The sequence below is a fragment of the Tetrao urogallus genome (assembly GCF_951394365.1).
Source record: "Tetrao urogallus genome assembly, chromosome: 3".
Classification (NCBI taxonomy): domain Eukaryota; kingdom Metazoa; phylum Chordata; class Aves; order Galliformes; family Phasianidae; genus Tetrao; species Tetrao urogallus.
In genome coordinates, this window is record NC_136815.1 from 62,883,807 (window position 1) to 62,906,307 (window position 22,501).

Here is a 22,501-nt window from a genome sequence, read left to right on the forward strand (position 1 = left end):
TCAACAGTATTCAAATAAAAACTAGCCTTCTCCAGTCCTGAGGAAGTCATGACAGTGGGACCTGTAAGCAGTTTTCTCTCATGGCTCAAAGGAAGAATCCACACTCTTAGAAGCACAGGTCTTGTGTGTCCTGCAAAGGAAGAACAGCTCATCAACTTCATAACTCCCTGATAAGATTTAGACAGGCTGCTCTGTGTCTGTGTTATGCCTTGAGCTGTTTAAGGAGTTTGCCAAATAGCAGGTTGATGTGAAATGCTATCAGGTTTTCACAAACACAATTAGCTAAGCAATTGAGCTCATCCCAGCTGTGATTAAGTGGGATTAATTATAATAAGAACTAGCTGAGAGAGGTAAGCTTGATGTTTCCTGGGTTGCTGCTCCGCGCTATTATCCTATGTAAGTATCCTTTATACATTCAGCTGCAGAGACTTCATTACTTTGGGAAATGGCTGCTGGACCAGCATTAAAATGAGCTTCATCCTAAACTGATTGTTCTAACACTGGAACTGCCATTGAGTGTGAAAACAATTAGTTTGAAGCATCAATTACATCAGAAAGAAAAGCAGCCATTCAAATCAATGTTTTGCAATGTAAAGGAACATGTTTATCTTTGCTCCTAAATAGAGTTGAATATTCTGGGAAAGAGCTCTCTGTATCCCAAGAGAGGAATAGCTTCATAGCATCATGGTTTGCTTTGGTAATGATTAAATTTCTATAGTTTTTAGGACTTCACTTGCTGAATACCAGAATTGGCCCTCCATGTGGCAGGGGGGTTGGAGATTCATGATCCTTGAGGTCCCTTCCAACCCTGGCCTTTCTGTGATTCTGTGATAATTTGTGTAAACTTCTCAAGGGGATAAAGCAAAATGATCAATTAAATAGCTGGAAGTATGGAGGGGATGACAGCATTACATGAAGTTGTGCATAGGATGTTCACTATATCTGGATATTATACACGAGAATCAAGTGTAATGGCAATTGTGTAAATACACACATTGTAGAAATGACAGAATACTAGTGCTTTCTTTGCCTGAAAAGCCAGTAATGTAGAAATCGAGTAGGCAAATCCAAATACAGGAATGAACATTGCAAAATATTATATCTGTATCTGAACTCGGAAAGAAGACTTGCCCATATCTTTGAGGAAGTATTTTTGGCATTTTATTTTAGCCCCCAGCATGATTTAGATGCAGGGTTACTGGAGTGAGTCTAGAGGAGGGCCATGAAGACAGTCAAAGTGCTGAAGCATCTCTTCTGTGAGGAAAGGTTGAGGGAGTTGGGCTTGTTTAGCTTGGAGAAGGCTCTGGGAGACCTCATTACATCCTTCTAGTACTTGAGGGGAGCTTATGAAAAGCAGAAGGGGGAATGACATTTTAGATGATCTAATAGTGATAGAACAAGGAGAAATGGCTTTAAACTGAAAGAGGAGAGATTTAGTTCAGATGTTAGGAAAAATTTTTTTATGCAGAGAGCAGTGAGGTGCTGGAGCAGGCTGGCTGGAGAAGCTGTGGATGCCCCCATCCCTAAAGATATCCAAGGTCAGGTTGGATTGGGCCCTGAGCAGCCTGAGCTGGTGGGTGGCAACTGTGCCCATGGCAGGGGGTTGGAGGTTAATGATCTTTAAGGTCCCTTCCAACCTAAACCATTCTATGATTTGGTAATTATTTTTATTTTATGGCTTCTGGTTCTTGTAATGGAGCTTCTAGCCATCACTTTTTTTGCATCTAGTACCATAATGATTGCACTGTCCTGGAGCATAATGTTTGATGAAAAAAACATGATTGTGCTTGCTTTATTTTTTCTGAACAGAAGGAAATTCCTAATCTCTGGACGACTTTAGTGAAAATCTTTAAGATCATAAAACATTATCATGGTTCATGCATCTTCTGTTGCTTAGTGATGCATGAACTACAGTTGTCTCCTGGGTTAACAATCACATATGATTTGGGGGCCTTTGAAGATCTCTGCTGACATCTTTGTAGCCTTTTCAAGTACTTTTCTTTTCCAATGACTGTTGCAGAGGGTTATGCCCTTCTTGATGGGCTCAGTGGCAGCGTCTCTACTCTGGTCTTCAAATCCCAGTGCTTTAATTGCTTAACTAGTCATTGCCAATATTTGATCAGGGCCAATCACCTCCCTCTTAAGTAGTCTTTCTATAATCTCTGCTTAGCAACTGTGTGGGACCAGAGTAGTATTTCCCTCTGAACATGAAATTTTGTTACTGTTTTTCTGTATTTGATTTTGAAACATCTCCTAGCATCTGCCTTCTTCTCTTTTCTCTCGTCGTTCTTTTCTGGCTTTCTGGAAGTATTGCTTCCCTCTGATACTGATCCACACCTTGTAACTGAAAACCAGTGAGGTTAAGGAACATAATATTTTGCTATTCAGTATTATTAGACAAGATCCAGAAATTTCTAAGAAGGATTCTTTGGCCTGTGTTGTTTTGGAAAGTGTGAGCACAAATGATTCCTTTTGGACTATTCTTCCTTGCACCACTTCCCTCTTATCGTTTCATTTGTAATTATTTACTGCTTCTGTTATTTGTCATAACTGAACATGCGACCTTATAGAATTGAATCCAGTCACCAACTAGCCCTGCACAGTAGTCAGGTATTGCACTTATATAGAACTTTATCAAATATTTTTAGAATCTTTGTATGTTCTTCAACTCAGTGTCCTGTCTAAATTGTCTTGTTTCCATTAGTAGATAAGTATGAAAAATATCTGTTGAAGTGAGAGCTATTATGCTATTCTGTTAAGATTTATTTTATTAAAGAAAATGTATTTGAAGTCTTGATGTTTTGCATCTCTGAGCCTTTTCACAATACGTATATAATTATGGCACCAAAAGCTTTCTATCTGTATTAAGGAAAGTGATACATCCAGGAAAAAAATAGTCTTTTTTTCTTGTGTATCATGTGTACATGTAAAATATTTTTTTACCCCAAAGTTCCTCTAATGTACTTGGTGATATTCAGCTGTGTTCAGTTTGGACATCGTCAGCTCTTTCAAGGAACACCATGATCCTGGGAAGACTTTGTCCTCAAGGTGAAAGTTTTGCTTTAAACTTGAACCATGAGACACGATCTCAATTTCAGTCTTACGCAGTAGCGAGTTCTGTATATTTAACCTTCAGTTGTCAGCATTATTCTGCTTGTGAAACAAGCTGAATGGTCACTCCTTAAAACTCTTGGTAGGCTCTACATATATTTTGATGCCTGGTATGACTTCCCTTCCCTTCTGCCCATTCAAAAGTCTCTTGGGCTCTCTTTCATGAACATAACCCCTACCTGGGAGCTGCATCTTCCTAGTTGCTGGAATGGCTGCAGAAGTTCATCACATCAAGCATTGTCTCTGTTTCATGCTTACGCTGTTGGTTGTGTATGCATGTCCTGCCCCATCCTTTTATAGTGCTTCTGCTATAGGTCTGTTATTTTTCCTTTCCAGTAGCACTGCATGGATGGAAATTTGTTACTAATCTTCCTCCAAATACGGAAAGTCTCTTCTTGTCTTTCAATTCAACTACTAAATGTAATCACCTGGAGTAGAGCAAATACAAACTGTCCACCTGTTGCTTCACCTATTCCCATCAATTTCTAAGAGTAGAAGGAGACAACTTAGAACCTTATGATATTAGGGCATAAAATGTAAACATTACTTATTACTTTGAAAATCCAAAATATTCAAGTAGCCAATATAGGAGAAAATAGAGCTGTTATGTACAAGCAATCAAATGAGCTTCTAGTTTTAATAATACATTTTGACTGAACAAGACTGGCACTTGAAGATGAGTCCCTGAGGGAGGAGTTCCCATTCTACAAGTTAGATTCATTGGATACAAAATAGTAACTCTCAAAATAGATATGAAGTTTGTATGATACCTGCATGATTTGTTTACTGTGCTGCTTTGTTCCATTCTTCAGGTTTGAAGATGGCACAGTCTCTTTTCTTGATATCATTGCTTTGAAACATGGATTTGATGTTCTGGAAAAACTCACAGGTCAGTTAACATAACTTTAATAATGAAGTCTGAATTACAGATTTTTACTTGGGAACCAAATATGATTGTATTTTCCTGTGGCTGTAGCTTAATTTTCCTTTCTAGATTTATAATCCACATTCATCAATATGAAGATTGGAGTCTTCAGGATAACTGGTTTATTCGGGTGTTGTGTATTTGATCATTCTGAACTTCTTTGGAAAAATTAAAGTATCCAGACTGTTCTCCCCAAGCACACATGCAGGACGTGATTATATCAAGTTCTTGCTGTCTGCCTGACACTTAGAAAGATGCAATAGGAAAATAATAGTAGGATGTAGCTGAGCTACATTCTGTTCAGGCTTGAGGCTGTAAGAGTTGCTGCTGCACACGAGGACCGTGCAACTTGACCTCGTACAGCAAAGCAATTTAGTAATAGAGATTTACAGAGAAATCAAGAAATAGTTTAGAGAACACCCTTTGTGATAGGAAATGCACTTCCACTAAGTGGATATTTCTTTTCATACAGCAAACTTTTCAAACCTTGGTTTTTCACAGCAGTTATTTTGTCTGTACTTTGACACACTGTACTGGAAAACAGCATTATGTGTTCCAGTGCTGTTATTGTTTGGTTCTCTGGTTTTTTGTTTGTTTGCTTTTTCTTATTTTGTTCTTAATGCGATATAACCTAGCACTGTAGATCTTAGAGAAATTCCCATTTCCCCATGGAAAAGCACATGATTGTGGAATTGTAGTACACTTTCTGTTTCTTGAAGTGCGGGATGAAAGGAGAAGAAACACCAGTCACAACTCGCAGCAAGGGAAGTTCTGACTAGGTATGAATAAGTTTGTTTTTTTCAGTATGAGCATAATCAAATCCTGGAACAAGTGCCCAGAGAAGGTTGTCAAATGTCCGTACTTTGAGATGTTCAGAATTGATTTGGTCCTGAACAGTCTGATGTGGCTTTACAGTTACCTCTGCAGTGAACTGGAGGTTGAAATAGATGACCTTAGAAGGTCAAACATGAAGTATTCTATCCTTCTCTAAGCACTGAGGGCTACTGCTTCCCTTCAGGCTAAGGATATTGTAATACAGATAGGTGTACTGAGCTGTGCAAAGTGGGGGACAGACCTTTCCAGTTACTGCTTAGAGCATGTTCACACAGCGGTCAGCCTGTGGCTACGTGTACAGAGATAACTACAGCTCACATCCTGCCATCTTCATCTCTTCTGTGCTTTGTGAGTTTGACATTCCCTGGTCACAGGAACTTTGGGAAGCCTGTGCAAACCTGCTAAACTGTCTATTTGCAGTAGTCTTCTCCAGGAAGATAACTTATATGGCATGTTTGCTGCATGATTTCATTTCCCTAGGGCAAGTGCAAGTAGACTGGTATGAGGGGCTACTGCAGGCTTTCTAGCTTGCTAGGGAGTCTTCTAATTTTAACCCCTTTTCTTCAGCTCTGACTGTTTGAGCACCTTTGAACCCTCAACAGTTTGAGCTATAACCTTGCATTGGATCACTGTCTTCATGACATTCTGTGTGCCATGTTGACTCCAGGATGCCCTGCTGTGCTTGAGCCTGGCACTGAGGCTTGCTTCCACTTTAAAAGTGTGCAAGGTTAACAAAATATGTTTCATACTCGAGTATATGCACAGTTAATGTGTATGAATTCTATGAATAATGTTTGAAACTCCCTTCTCCAATGCATTTTTTTTAGTTTCCTATAATAAGGCATAAAGCTCATCATGATTTAAGAGATCTGAGTCTGGAAAGACACTGATCATGTACTTTTAATGCTGCTTGCGTTTGAGGCAATTTCTTGTCTTGATTTGTCTGAAGATTTCTAGTTTCTTCCTGATAGAGCAAGATTTTTGTGAAGGATGGTTTCTTAGATACTTGTCCATGTGGAAACCAATAGCAGAGTTTTCATGGACTTGAACAGGAGTTTGACTGATCTCCAGCCAGTACAGTTGTTCTGCTTTGTTGTGTCTTGTGTGAAGACCAGCTATCTAAAGTGAACCTGTATTATGCATACCTTCTTGCAAAACAAAATGCTTTAGAAGAATGTACAATCTTAAGCAAACGTTCCTTTTTAAAGGAGGCTAACTGCTTTGGTTTAACTTGTAGGAGTATTGGCTGGCACCTCTTCCATTGCTCATCCATCTAAGTACCCACCTCTTGGTACCCATTCCAGCTAAACTACTTGAAAATCTTAATACTAGGCAGAAGGGAATACTTGATTTGGTCCTGAATAAAGTGGGTAGCAGTGGATGGAAGAGTAGAATACATGCATGAATGAACAGCCTGTTGAGACCTTCTGGTTTTTACTATTTCTTTTAATTTGCTTTCTCACCATTAGCAGTGATGAAAATTTAAGGTAGCTCAAGTGACTTTTAATGATCTAAGTCAAAGGGATTTTCCACAAAACTTTTGTGAGAGTGGGTGATTTGGCTTTAATTTTGGGTTTAATGCAGTTGTTTATGCTATTTTTGTGTGTTCATTTTAAGATTTTTCTGAAGTGTGGCTTGAGTAATAACTTTCTGTCTCCAGTATCTGAGGCACATCAGGTTTTATTTTCTCTAAAACTCATCAATACCTAGATTTAACTAGTTCAAATAACAAAACAGATGTATTTATACTGTATTGAAGGGAATATGGTGAATTGTTGTGTTTGTTCATTAATAAAAAATGAACTGTACTATATCAACACCATATTCTTGACTAGTCTGAATAAAATCATTAAAAAGCTTTTTATGGCACTTTCAGAATAGCTATGGACTGCTATCTTCTGAATGCTAGACCATTTCTGGGGATATTGTAAAAAGTTTAGTAAGTTTGCTAAAGCAGTGATCTATAACAACATCTATATTAACTTGGCATGGATTTTTTGTGGTTTGTTCAGAATATTTTAATTAGTGTATTATGTATTATGTTAACTTCTGTTTTTTTTTTTCTGACGTTTATTGTACAGCTTGGATTTTTACTAAAAAGCTAGGTTTCTCAAAGATGAAATTTTCTATATCAAAACTATGGAGGTTATTTCAAATCTTCAGACCAATAACACTTTCATAAATAAATAAATAAATAGAAATATTTCCATTTTCCTTTACGAAATTATTTTTTCCTTGGTGCTTAAGCAGAAAGGTCAAGGGAGATGAGAGGAAAAAAAAAAAAAAAAAGAACACAGGGTAAAGAAGAAGACACCTACATTCAGGATAAAATTGAGAAACTAGATAATGTTTGTGGCACATATTTGAATTGAAGAACTTCAGCTCAAGTGCTATAGCCTTAGGTATTTTGCTGGTCTCTAGTCTCATTTTCAAGTGTCACATTGAAAAGCAGAAGTGCCAGCAGTACCTCTTAACAACTACTAGAAACCATTGCTTTCCAGATAAGTAGGAACATTCAGCATCTCCATTCACACTGAAACTGAAGTGATTATGCTTACATGTATGTGTGTATGTAAGGATATACATTTGCATACAATATATTTTTTAATTAGAATTTTATCATACTGAAGTTGAACAACCACCATGCAAAGATGGTAGCATGAAGTTGTATGGCTATGGTCCCTTTTGGTTTTTTTCCATCATTAAATGCATTTTGTCAGCCCGTTTGTCAAAGGTGCTAGAGCTTCCTTGGCCTGGGGCCTGCAGAGTAGGTGCAGATGGGTGCAGTGAATCTATCTCTGCTTGACACAACCAGTGCAACAAGGGATGTAGTCCTTTTGGCACTGACTAGACATCATTGAGAACGTCGACGATTTGCAAGTTGCTTGATTTCTGTGGAAGGTACACTTCTCCTTTTGAACAAAGATGATTGGCGTTTGCATGTATACAACAAAGCCATCGCATGCTGCAGGAACATTTCATAATAAAAAATTACTGCAGATTTGTTTTAATCCACTTTATGCATATTTCTTCCACCTCAGCTATCTGAGCTTTCAGTGTCAAAATGTGCTGTTAGAGGGGAATCACTTCTGAGTTAGGCTTTCCTGTGGCTCCTGGAGTACTTGCTTTGCATTCACTCAGTACCAAAAAGTGATTCTCATTCTGGGTTGTAAATCGCCTGGAGCAGAAACAAGGAAGATGAAGAAAATGCTTTTGTTACTAATTGTTCCCTTCTGTGTAATAAAGGCATTGCTGAAGTTTTCTTGGGATGTAAGGTGACTGCATTGGACCAGTATTTATTGAAGATAGAGAAGAAGATCACTAATGGAAGGTTTCATCATTAGACTGTGCTGAGATGGAAATCTGTTTCTGAGTCTGATATCATCCCATCTAAGTCCTTGACCTGTTTCAACTTCCATTTAACAGCAAGGCATATGTCATGCTAAAGTTATATTGTGATGGGTCTGACTAAAGCGACTTCCGGAATCTTATGTCTTCAGAATTTTCAACTTGACCTTAGCTGCTACACCCTTTCATTAGTAAATATTTATCAGTTTTACAAATGAAACAAATGATACACATTTGGAATTATTTTACGAGTGGTACTTCAGTTATGATGTCTATTCAGGAAACGTTATTTCTTTTCACAAGAAAATATATGCATTGGAAGAAATCATAAAATGCAGATGGTTTCTAAAGGATGATAAATTAAATGCCTTTTTAAAAGTCATTGGATGCTTGATTAGTTGTTGGAAATAGAAGGTTGTTCTAGCTTTCATAAAGGCAATTATATTACATGCAGTGAAAAAGAAATACAGTGCAGGATGCTACATGGTGAGGCTAATTTTGATTTTTAATTTAGCCTTTGGAAGTTGGGACTTCTGAGTTCTCTTCTGTTGTATTTTAGTTTTTACCTTCCTTTGGTATTTCAAGGACTGGTTGACACTGGTAGTGGGATGCTGAGCAGCCTGCTGTTGTTGATACTGCATGGATTCTCAATGTCTCATTTTTAAATACTTATGGCCACACAAATTAACCAGTTTGGGGCCAGAAATGATTTTTCTTCAGTTGTCAAATTGGCAAGGATCACTGCACTTTCTTCTGTACTGGCCTATGTGGAAATGGAAGCTCACGATATACAAAATTGTTCTTTTGGGGGGCAAACCTTCCTTGATGTGAGGGAGAAAACGAATCACTGATGAAATTTTTGCTTTCTCTATGCCAACCATTTGCCACAAGATGAAATATAATGGAAAAGATACCTAGGCAATTTGAACAAGTTCTCTCACTTCACTGTTCACATTTAACACTTTTGGTAACTGCAACTGAAAGATGGACAGGGTTTTTTGCTTCTATTCTTATGAGGAAAACATGTTTGACAAGTTGACAGTGAGAAGATGCTCCATTCTCCCCTTGAACATGAAAGCATGGGTATGCTGAAGAGATAGAATTTTAAATTCTGGCTTCAGAGGGAAAACAGTCTTATGGATGTAAGCACAGAAAAGGAGTTAAAGCCAGAAGATGTTCTGATTCCTAGATAATTACACTGAATTTATTAAAAATTTCTCCTCTCCTTTATTGGATAGTGAGTTGACTGTTTCTGTTTTCTAATTTCTATCCCCAAATGAACTTGGTTTAGAGAACAAACTAGAAAAAAAAACTTGCTGCTAGCATGTCATGTCAACCCAGTTTTCTTAGTTTTCTTTTGTGAGCTGTCTAATGCAAGCTAGACATCATTTGTACCTGAAGGCAGAGCAGAACATTCAGAGCTTGATATCAAAAGCTCTGAAAAAGTGAGTTAACAGATGAAATCCTGCCAAGGCTGATTTTGCAGAGTTTAATTTTTATATAAGATTTATCTCTAGAAATAAAAACAGTTTTATATTTTGTTTTTAATGCACATTTGCTAGCGTTGACATGGACTCCATTCACAAACTGCCTAGTTTGTAAAGGGGCCTAGAAAAAGACCAGAAGTGTCAGTCTTTCCTCAGACCTGTCGAGGGTAACACAGGAAGAGGTAGCAAAGGACAGAAATGTCTTGGGTGCCTTGGTGTGTACATTGCACATCTTCAGGTACTGAAGGCTACAAGATGAAACTTGAGTTATTTTTGCTTTGAAGAGCTCCATGTGCTTTCTCATAAAAAAAGATTCACCAATTTCATTTTTCTCACTAAGGAGGCTTTAAACTCATACTGCTGGCACCAGAAGAATGCCTTTCCTCTTCTGTCCATCTGTATGTTTGTAGTTCAATCCCTGAGATGAAGAAGAAATTATGCATGTATATTGGGTGTCTTATTGGTTGTGCTTCCATAATGTAGCTGAGAATTTATGTCTGGGGTTGCTGGAACCACTCTGGTGTAGAACCATTTTAAGATCTCTTTGCTTTTTGGTATGCTTTATACACCTTAATTTAACGTGGGTGGTTTTTTTTGTTGTTTGTTTTTGTTTTTGTTTTTTTAAATCAATGCAACAAACTGGAGGAAGAGATAGAAAGAACAGTCTTGTCATGAGCAGCTTGTCATGTGGCAGCTGCAGAACATCTTTGTATCCTCAGTTGTATTGTGTTGTGGGTTGCTGTGCTGTCTTCACTGAAGCTGGCAGACATGTCACTGTCTAGCAAAGGACCAGTGAATTTTGAAGAACTACTGCTCTGGTTCCAGAGGAGTGCGCTCCTCCAGTGGTTGTTCTTAAATACAGGCAGTAAAACAGGAGCACTGTCCTTGTATATTCTTATCTACTTTCTTTGTTTTTCTTTGTCTCCCCATCCCTGTTTGTGAACATAAAGTGGAGGTCCTCAAGCTGTGGTAGCTGTAAATCAAAGTTGCTGATAAGAGAATTTGTTCATGTGTTAGTTCAGTTCTTTAAGATAATGGTTGGTGATCTAAAAAGAATGATAAAATTCTGTGCCTCTTCCTATCACTGAAATCAGGGAGGGATAAAGTAGCATGCAACCGGGAAAGCAAATGTTCAGGAACAACATTCAATAAATTGCAATTATTGGTCTATTTCTCTATCTACTTTAGTTCAAAATAAACCATTGCTCCTAACCAAAGAATTTTAGTTTGGCTTGGGGATTTTTGTGGGCTTTTTGGGGTTAGTTTTTTGGTGGTGGTATATTGTGGGTTCTTTTGGTTTTTTTTCTTACTATAGTAGAGCTAATTTCTAAAAAATTTGTGTATTTTTTCATCACTCTGTATGTGAATTCTATTTATTCTTGACTTAATCTTTGGAAATTCAATCCTATTCAGATTCTCCTTTAAGCAAGTTTTTACTGTTCTGAACATCAGCTCTTCAGTCTACTTTCTTTCAATTCTGTGTACCTTAATGAACACAGGATAGTACTATATTAGTAATATCTAAGTATATAACTTAGTATCTTAATATCTTAGTAATATCTAAGATACTAAGTATCTTAGTAATAACTAAGGTGATTTGTCAGCCTCACGTCAGATGGCAACTGTGAAACTAAATTCTGACCTATTGATGAATCAGAACCTCTACTGAATTATTACCTGCAATTTCATTTTCAAATCTGTGAGAAAAGATTGACTTTCATTGTGAGGGCTTAATTTCTGTGGACATTCTTATAAGTGCTTCCACTGAGATCAGTGGGGCCATGAAAAGAATCCTAATATAATGGCCAGGATGACTTGTGTCACTTGAGCTCCTTTTCTCATTCAGATATAAAATTTGCTTGACCTTTGGTAAATCAAATACTACTCTTTAGGGGAGAATGGAGCTTGGAAACTGTTCACAGACACACAGCATAGCTGAGGCTGTCAGGGCCCTCTGGGTCCATCTGGTCCTTCCTGTGCTCTAGCAGGAGCAAGCAGAGCAGGGTGCTCAGGCCCATCCCAGGCAGCTTTTGAAAATCTCCAAGAGACTCCACAGCCTATGCCAGCACTCTGTTTATCTACACAGTATAAGAAGTGTCTCTAGACCTGGAGTTATACTCTGAGTGGGATTTATCTTACGTCTTGTCAGCATGTGTCTGAGCTGACCATCTAGGTTCCAAATGCAAACTGATGCAATGAAAGAGGCAGCACTTCTCCAGCTTGATATTTCGGATATTTAGGATGAAATGAACTACATACAGCAATGCCAATTCTTCTCATTGCCTATTAAGGGGGTTTAGAAGATTAGCTTAGAATGGCCTAGGAATTTTTCTTACTTTTACATGTATCTTCTGCTAATCCATGCGGGGCTTGAAAACTGAATAATCAGATTAGCTGATGTGGAAATAGTGTTTTGTCACTGGGGCTGGGGGGGAAGGAGGAATGAGGAAGGGGAGTGTAGGTGTTCTCTTTTCCACCTTTCCTTGATGAAGGTGAACCGGGAATATGCTAAGGAAATCCTGAGGAGGGTGAGGGCTCAATTTTTGTGAAACTCTCATCTGTCTACTACTCTGAGTGATTTCTGATTTGCAACATACATTTCATGCTTCAAATCCAAGTTTATTCAGGTAGATGTTGCTTTCTCTGAGAGGGAAAGGTTCGTATTCTGACAGCAGATAAATTGTTTTGCAAAAGCAAAAAAAAAAAAAATCTATCTCCAGGGTAAGAATGTCCCTGTTATGGAAAAACAGTCAAGAATCTATCCTATATAAAGAGTATTTATGTACAGCTGACTGTCTGTGTTCGTTTTCATTTCCATCTTACTGCTTAAAGCAGGTTCGGAGGAAAGCTTGATTAGCTCTTTTGCATAAAAAAAAAAAAGCTGTTGTTGGTACTGCTGTTAATTTATTAGGAAAGACATGCTCAACAGAGCACATATTTGCTAATGATTGTAGATGGAATTAAAACAAAGAACCAGTATTACAAAATGAGCAAATAAGTGAGTCTTGTGCAACTGTCTGAAAATACAGTCAAGCACATGATGTTTATGGAAGGCAAATTTGAAATAATGGATGGATCCTGCCTTTTTTTCATAGCGTAGGTACAGAATCTGTTCCCAGTTCTGCTCAAGGTAGCATTGTAAAATCTGTCACTTTAAACAAATAAGGTGGGAGAAATTACTATAGCTTATGTCAAGAGAGAATGGGTGTAAAACTCTGTCTACTCTTCAGTCTTAGTATTAACAGCAGTCAAGCAGTCAAGCAATGAAACTCTGATCTGCTTGTTCCTAGACTGACCCAGCACTACTGACACATGGCTAAAGAAAATCTTGGATAAATGCTTTCTGTCTTAAATATTTTTCTCCCTAGAAGATCATTTTCTTTCTTGGACATAGTTAGGAAATGATGGAATTCTCCGTTTCACTACAAAGTTTTCATTACCATTGCTCATTGATGGAGAACCTATAATGACTGTGGGACCACATTTTTCAAAGAAATTGTGAAGGTTTTTCAGTTACACTTGGACACAAACCTTCCAAAGACTTTTTACTGCCTAAACAGACTGGGGGGTCGGGGTCCTGTTTGTTCTTGGAATACCCTTTTAAAATAGAGAAGAAAAAAAAAATAGATCTTGCGGAGTGCTCAAGTAGTGCCTCTGTACAGTACTAGCTTAAAAAAAAAAAAAGCTGAAACAGAAATGGAAAATAAAATTAGACTTAAATTAATTCCATTAAATCTTCAACAATGTGATATATTGCTAATTAATTTTTGCCATATCCTGATATGCTAACAAGGAAATACAATGTTACCTTGTGGTTGCTAATTTTCTTGACTGATACAAGAGCAGTTTTCTTACTAGCATACACCTAGAAAATGAGTCTTGACAGGACGATGAAATACATTTAATTATATGAAGAGGCAGAGCTCTGTGATGAGAGAAGGGACCAGCATTCTGGCATTCACAAAGGAAGGTCTGGCTGGCAGCAGGGCGTGCATTTTGGCCATCCCTCTGCGTATGTCCAAGTCCCATTCCAATGTGTGCTGGCTGCCATGGCAAAGGATTACCTTATTTCACTTATTACATTTTTAATTTCCTAGCTATCTGGATCCAGCTGCTTCAGCTCTTCATGCAACATGGAGATTTTATGCTAAATCCAAAGGGGCTAAATTAAAGCAAAAGGAAATTTGCATATTGTGTAAAACTCCACTTGTTCAGCAGATCCAGATTATATGGTGCTAATCACAAACACTAGATAGAGAAAATCCTCTTGAAGTCACCCTGGGGTTAAGTCAACTGCTTTACACTCTTTGACACATACCCGTGAAATATGTAATCAAGTCTGTTTGACGTCCTCTCCTAATTACGTGTGTGTATTTTAAGCAGATGCTTTTCCAGCTGATCTGTGCCTTTTCAGATCTTTTCTTCATTATTAATCAGAAAATCATGCTGTATGTTAGCGGCAAGGGCCAATTACGGGAAACTAATATTAGTTTCTTTGCTTAAAAGCTGTACTATTCCAAGTAAGACCACATAACATGTAGATGTACAGAAAATTTAAGAATCTCTAGATGTTATCCATCAGTGGCATAATTAATTCTATCATGCACTGTGCTATTTCAGACTAAAGTTAAATTTTATTCTGCTATGTACTGCTTTTTCTTCCGTTTGAGGAAAAATATTAAGGAAATTCTCTGTTGGTATCATGAATGGGATGTTTGTTTTCATAAAAGGTAGGATTTAAATTATAAAAATACTTTTCCCCCAAGACTCAAGACATTCTTAACTTCTGTCAAGAATATTAATAACATAAGCTTAGCGTTTCATGAATTCTTTGTAGTCTGTGAGATAATATCAGGAGGCAAATTTAATATTTAATCAACTTGAGTGTCACTGACTTCTAAGTAAAACCTATTTTTATTGTGACTGTGTCAGAACGTTCTTCAGAATTGATAGTGACCTAGTTGGTCTTACCTCTTTCCTCAGTTTAAAGACACAGTCACATGTTTGCTGAAGTTTATAGCTGAGTTCCCTTCAGTGCTCCCTTCAGTGTGTTTAGTGGAGACATCTACTGGCCAAATTTTAACTAGCTTCCTCTTCCTCGGGTCTTCCAAAGCCATTTCTTACATCTCTAGAAGGAGACTTTGTGGTATACGAATGAATATCTAGCAAATTTTGGACACTAAATCTATTCTTCTAATAAGAATGATGATTAATTATTGGATCAACAGATAGAAAATTAATAAAGCAGATGTTTTCCTATTGTCTCACTAGGGTTACTTCTGGTAGTAGTACTTCATTACTTATAGGTTAACGTACATAGGTTGCTCCAAAAATAATGCCTCCTATTTATTTCCGTGGAAAGTACAATAGATACAAAGAGCACAATAACACTATTTGATAAAGCAGATTTTGTCAAATAGTGTTACTATGCTCTTTGTATCTTTTGTAGTTTCCATTTGTCATTTAGTTTTATTTTATGTATTTGTAATGGTCATTTAAGGTCTATGCCTGCACATCAGCCAAACCATATTTTTAAGATCCACACATTTACTCACCTGTGTCACATCCCCTGCTCACCCATTTCATCTACATTCTCACCCTATTTCCAAGAAAAGAAGCCTCCACAAAGTTTCTCCGCTTGTGTACTTGTTTAATCTCAAATGTTGCATTCCTATGACAACTGGAAAAAAACATGTATTTTTAATTTTTCCCCCTCTTCTCTATTCCATTCTTTTTTCTTTTTTCTTGTTACTGTTTTTACTTCAAGGAACTTGCAAGTATTTTGTTAAAGCATCTCACCAACTGCACTCAGCTATACCTATTGTAATATAAAGCTGTGATGTGTGTTAGTTGAAATTACTTGTTGCTTTTGGTCTTTCAGCTTGATTGCATTGTCTCAAGTTGATACTAAAATTTCAGATTATTGTTTTGACAGGGAATTGATACTTTTCATCTTTTGTTCACCTTAATAATCAGAACTCCAAAACACAAAAATTTCTTCCTAGTTTCTTCTTTAAAGCATAAACTTCTAGATCATCTTGAACTTTGGCTACCTTCCTACTGAATGTTTCATAAGGTTTTATATAAAAAAAGTATTTTTTTAAGTGTTAGGCTAATGTCAGTGGTATTCACACAAGTATCAACAAAAAATGGTGCTGAGAGTGCTTTTTATAAGATAGTATTTGAATAAAGGCTGCGTTAAGTTTTATAAACTGAGGACACAGAAATCTAATAAAAACTTGGGTTATCCAGTTTATAAAACAAATTCAGTACTGTCTTGAAAAGTAAGGACTACATTAGCAGATTTCTAATTCCAATGAATTTTACCATTAATTACACAAATGGCAAGGATTCAAAGAGATGAAATACCCAACACAGGTTTTCTCAGCTTAACTGCGTATGTCGGTCAGAGGACAGTCATTTTATGCAGTAGAGTGATCTTGGCATTAAGTCTGCCCAGTTACACGTACCTGTCTCACTAAGCAAATTAGACTGAGTTATAGTCACAAGAGCTGGGCTAAACCTCTTGATAGTAGAAAGATTTTAGCATAACCACAATGGAGAAATCCTTTAAGAATAAAAAGCTATTAATTCTTGAATTGTCCTATACCACAGTTCTGTGTTTCAGGCATGGTACTGTAGGTCAGTGCTCAGTAAAGTAAAAAGCCATATTTCTGACTTGGCAACATTCTGCATCCCTTTTCTAAGGGCCAAAATCATACGTGCCCTACATTTTGGGCTGCGATAAGTAAAGAAGAGCTGTCTTGGGTTTCATACAAAATATGTGCATGTGTAACAAAATGTCCTTTTTCTATATAGATATTTAATGTAAACTTAAGAAAAAAAAAAAAAAGAGCAACAACATAAAACTAGCAGGGTATTTGACCCTGTTTTTTAAAACTAATGCATTAACGTCTGCTTTGATGGAAATGGTTGCAGTTTTTAGTTTGCTAGATTCTTATCAGAGATTTTTGGTCTAATTATACTCTTCCCGCGCTTCGTTCTTGGAAATAGTTGTTCTAGATACATACTGCCAAAAAGAGATGAGATGCAAATGGCATGATTGTGAAGCAAAGGATATTTTTTTCTGGCAAGAGAGGTCACTTGCCAAGTGACATAAGTGCTTGTAATGTGCAATACATACTGGTTTCAATTCAAGTGTGTGTGGGGGGGTGTGAGAAGAGGGCTTGTCACTGTACTGTGCCCTTCCCTCCACAGCATTCCATTGCCAGCTACACAGTCTGTGCTTGAGCTATGGACAGTCAACTAATGGAAAATATTGCTAAAATCACATCATAATGATAATGTTTACGATCTTGTGGGGCTGCATTACCAACTGCTTAGGGCTGCACACAGCCCTGCACAAGGCAGCAAATGTTTGTGATCCTGTGGGGAGTCATCACCTGGTATGAACTGTCTGAGTTTGTCAGTAGTAGGATAGTTATGGCAATTGACACCATCCAACTCCAAAACTTTGGCCAAGATCTTGTGGATGCTGTTTGAAAAACTGCCATTTATGTGTGGATTTTAGATGCATCTTCAAAGTACTGACCTCTAGCAGCAGAGCTAGTTTCACTCCTTGGAGATTGGTAGGAGTTCGTATCATAAAAGAACTTGGTCGCAGAAATTAAAGGGCAAGGCTGGGAGCCAGAATGACTGGACTGTTTGTGTAAACAAATTTTCATATATTTTGGCAACACTCTATAGTGGTATGATTTTCTTTCCATTCTATGTAAATATATATTGGAGCAAATTGATCTAAAAGAGTGAGTTGATGACAGGATAAGTTGAATGTTCTCAGGTACACATTATTTGAGCCTGTCTTGGCACAGAGGTCAATATTGGTGTTTGCTATGAAAACTTTCTTTTTTTTTCATATAGGATCTGTAAACACAATGATAGCAAATTTTCCTTCTTGGGAGATGAGATTTTAAGCAATGAAACCCAGCTCTCAAGTAGTAGAGAGTTTGGAAACAATTGTGAATAACTAGTGTTTTTAAAATGTACCAAAAATCATGTAATGTAAGTAATTGTAGGGGCATTCTGCTCACCATCACAATGCACTGTATCTGAAAGACTTTCTCCATGTCACAGGCAAATGGCAACCGAAAGCAACAGACCATTTCCTTTTCAGAATGCTTCCAGGTGTCTATTTTTAAGACCTTGAGTTTATTTTTCCCTTTTTTCTCATTACATTAGTATCAGTTTTATCTTGTTTTTGAAAACTAGAATCATCTTTGCTCATGGTGGTGTGCTTTCAGATATTTTTTCAACCTGATTTCATTTATAACAAGTATCATTTGATTTTTACTGTTGTAATTTCTTTGTTCTCTACTGTCTTTATTGATTTGGTTTGATGATTTCTTATTGTTGAGATAAATAAAGTGAACTTTAGAGAGACAGTAAAATTGGTTGGGTTTTGCTTAACCTGTAGTTCACAAGATGTGCTAATTTATTTTGTCTGATCAAGTGAAGAGATTCCTGTTTCCAGCCATCTACTCCAAATCTTGGCTAGAGTTGATACCTAGAAGGTGAGTAGTCGGTGTGCCTACTTCTGTGTTCAGAGCACAGAAGCGCATTCTACTCACCTAAGTTACTCCTAACCCTGACTCCATAAATAACAATCATTAAATGCTCAGGCTGGGCTGAATGCTGTAATTCCAATCCTTACTTCTAGAGTTATAGTTGACAGTGAAAGAGTTTGCCACTTCTTTCTTATTGCCTACAGTGGCAGTGTGCTGTGTAGTCTGACAAAGCTGCTAAGCAGAGTCTTGAATTTCATATCAATATAATTTACAAAACATAGGTGAAGCCCAAAGGTATTTGAGGTATTAAGTCTTCATAATTTTACATGAAGCTGGGAATAGAAGCTGCATAGGCTTGTATAGTAATATGTAAAATACTCAAATGGCACCATAAAAATCAGCTGTTTCTAATGTATTCTTGATCATCTCACCATGCAAGATCTGTTGAATTGGAGGATATCAGAGATGGGTAGCAGGAGTGTTCAGAAGCACAAAAGAGTGCTCACAGGAACAGACTGAAGAAACTGATGGCATATTTTAGGGACCTGTTTCAATTTGAAACCCTGCATAAACTTAACACAGAATGTGTTTTCCCACTCACTTTGTTTTAGAGTGTTTGCCATGTATGAAGTGTTCCTGTTCACGCAGGCCATTGCCATTCTTAGAACAAATCACCACAAGGGGAATTAAACCAACGTATAAGAAAAGGGGGAGAAAATGGAAAAGAAACTCTGAGGACAGTAGTTTCTATGCCACTTGATTCAGTAAGAACACAACCATTAAAAGGATTAGGGGGCTGTAAGCTGCTATCCTAGTACCTCATTTGCCATGCATGCGATAGATCAATGAGGAGACTCTGAGCTAGCCAACGTGCAGTGATCTGGGCAGTCAAACTGTTGGGTGCATCCAATTATTGACAAAAACAATGAAGTTCAATCTCCAGAATATCTTTTTCTTGATGTGTTTAATTAATGAGGATGTTTGGATTGTGCTTGTGTAATTGTGAAAAACTTAATGCAAAGATAATTATTATCCACTTAAATGGGTTGGCATGTTTCTATTAATCATGCTAAACATACATTGCTAAATTATTAAGCCTCTTGTTTATCTTCAGCACTAATACACACAACATGACTAGTGGACATTACAGTGATGAGAAATCTAAAAGGAATTTTTACCCCATTCAAGAGGTATCAGCTAAGAAAATTGCGTAGCTCCATGCATCATCACATACTGGTCCTGCAAAAGGCCGTCCAACTTTGCTGTTAATTGAGCAAGTATTTTCAATAAGTTAAGGAAGATCTAACTCAACTTTATGAGTCTTCTTATATGAGACACTACTGGGGCATGATGTCTGGCTGCCTATGCCACATGCTGTCCTGTGACAAAGCTGAGTCTGATGTATTGGGCCACTGCTGGGGAAGGTGGCCATGGAGATTGAGCAGCCCTTCAGTGGAGCTTCTGTGTTTGGTGCACAAGGCCGCCTGTTCCTCTGGGTTTCCATTTCCACCATCGCTTTGTGCTCATATTTTCCCAAGTGCAGAAAGCAAGGCAGTCCTTCTAGTTATTTGTTGGAAATGCAATCAGTGGGAGCTTGGAGCTAGTTTAACAGAACAAAGGAGATCCTCAAGTACTGCTAAGAGATCAGAGGGCAGGAAATACACTGGGTGTTCAGATTAGAAAACTGATGTTGAGGAGGGTAAGAGTATAGGAGGCATTTTTTGTTCAGTCAGTTTTGTTATTTTCTCAGCAAATTCCAAAGAGAAACCAGTTGTGATTTATTGCTCATGAAATCCAACAACAATGGGGGACACAATTAACAGATCACCGGATTTGTGAGGTGAACTAAAAGGTGAACTTAACCCTTGGGTTTTAGTAGCCCAAGGTTATTTGTCTGTCATCTTTTCTTGTGCTTGTGGTGTTTGATGATAACTCTACAGAATGAAATAAAGCGTGGTAAGTTTTCTGCCAATATGGGAACTGCTGGAGGAAGTCTCTGGGAGAGAACAGTGTAAGAACATTTAAACAAAAGGCAAGAGGAAAAAAGGGCAAATAACTCCAGTAGGGAATTCACGCGTATTTAATATGAAGTATTGTAGGTAGAGCAGCTGCTGGACAGAACGAATTTCAAGATAGATCTGAATAATGCCCGGAAGTGAATTCTGTTGCTATTTCTCTGTGGTAGTATTTACAACATGAAGTCAGATCATCAAGTGATGCAAAGTGGTTTATGGTCTGGCAGTATTAATGCAATTAGGATGGCTGAGCACTGTTAGGAATCTGTCCATTAAAATATACGCTCATCCCATAAAAACAAGACTGAATTCCCACTGTTGCAGTAAGCTTGTCTAAGCACCATATATCATCCAAATGGCCAGCAGTGACTAAGCAGTGTCGTGTTTTAATGAATATTCAAGCACAGATACATCATTTTATTTCTGTTGGCTTTTTAATTTTCTAATGCTCTTTCATGGTCCATGCTTTTGGAAGAGGGAGGGAGATGGTTGCTCTTAGAGGAAGAAAGGCATGTTGCCATTTCATTTCTCAGTACTGAGGTTCATAATGCGATTACCAAAATGTGAATAACAATCAAATAATGTAGAGGCTTATTCCCTATGGATAGCAAAAATAAATTTCAGTCAAATGTTTCCGGCAGAAATCTCAAATTTGTCATGCAAAGTACTTTTCTGCATTCAAACATAATGTATTTATATGAGTCAGAAACATCAAACATTAGGATAAATAGCCAGATTATAAATACAGTCTGCTTATGAAGTGATTGGAATAGAAGTGCAATTAATGAAACTGGCAGAATAGCTATGAAGCAGTGCTAATGCCTTGAGATTTACAGAAAACATACGTATCTGCCTTAAAGCATGGGATGAAGAAGACGCACAGGGACAGCTTTCTATTTTTCCCTTTAAAAATCACTGACTACCTTTTTCTTGCTTGTGGCATATATTTGTGTCAGAAGAGAACCAGGAGCAATTTTTAGACTTTTCCAAGACTCATATTAAAAAGGAATCTGAAGTCTAGGAGGCCAAGGGGAAAGAAATGAGAAGATCAGAATTATCAGTTACTTTTCTTCAACCCCAAAGACAGTGTAAGACAGTATAATTCAAGAACAACAAAACTACAAAACACAAAAACAATAAAAAAACAGTAGGGAAGGATGGCAAATGCCTGTATCTGGCAAAAGTGCTGCTATGAACTCCTTGTCCCCACTCTCCCAACTCTACTGACCTGCCAGAATTGTACTGTGAGGTGCTGCTGGTCTTACTTGCACCCAGAAATGCTACTTGATGTCATCATCCATATGGGGAATGGATATAATCTGAGATACCTGGGTTGAATCTGTGTTTGTGCATGAACTGCAAGTTCTAGTAACTGTTTGGGTCCAGTGTAGGTCTGGTGCTGAAGGATGGAATAATGAATGGGAGTAAGAATCAGCTGTAAGGTATATGAACCCTCTGCATTGGTTTTTATGCATGCAGTTCTTTACTGGGAAGATATTGTGAAGATCTGCATCAGCAGTCTGTCACAAGTAGATTGTTCTGTGGATTTTGTCAGTTTTTTCTGTGCATCAGCAAGGGGTGATGGAATGAAACATGTATTTTGCAAGGACCTTGCAGGACTTGTCCCAGCAGTGGCTGCTGAGTGGAATGCCAGGCTCAACTTGCAGCAAGTGATAAAAGTCACTTAGCATCATTTTTGAGCAGTGAAAAGAGCTGAGATTTAACTCCTTTCCAGGACTCCAGAAACTACCTTTATGAAAATTTGTTGTGGCTCTAATTAAGGCTGATATTTTTAGTCATTTTCACTTTTGACATCAATGTGATTTGAAATCTTTAGTATTATGTTGTGGGTCAATTATGTTGAGGGATGGTGTTCCAAAGTAATGTGACAGTTTTATCCAGTGTTCACCTTATTATCAAGTCTGCTCAGTGTCAAGATGTTGCACTGCTTTGTACATAGTAGTAGTTATTTTAGCAAATGAACATATAACTAAGAAACCTCAGATTGGTTTTGGTGAGTAGTTGCAGGTGAATCCCAAGTCTGGATGACCTGTGCTCAGTACTGAGCTTAGAGCACATAAAATTAAAGAACAGAGGTAATAATGGTATTGGGATATCTGTATAATGGTTTTGAAGCCACAAAGTACTTACTACAACTTACAGCCTTGGAGCTAGCATAGTTTATGTCCAGCAGTTCATGAATTAGAGATATTTATGAGAAGAAAAAATTAGATGTGTTACTCTGTCTACTATAGA

The 22,501-nt window shown here is 37.6% G+C and overlaps 1 protein-coding gene across 1 annotated transcript in view; it reads left to right on the top strand.

The window, feature by feature from the left end:
• MOCOS (molybdenum cofactor sulfurase) overlaps window positions 1-22,501 on the top strand; it is a gene marked incomplete at both ends in the record, with an annotated part of 204,884 nt that overhangs the window by 109,942 nt on the left and 72,441 nt on the right. The window contains one exon of the mRNA XM_079533631.1: window positions 3,924-4,000. Within this exon, the coding sequence (XP_079389757.1) occupies window positions 3,924-4,000 (77 nt within the window). The remainder of the gene's footprint in view (window positions 1-3,923; window positions 4,001-22,501) is intronic.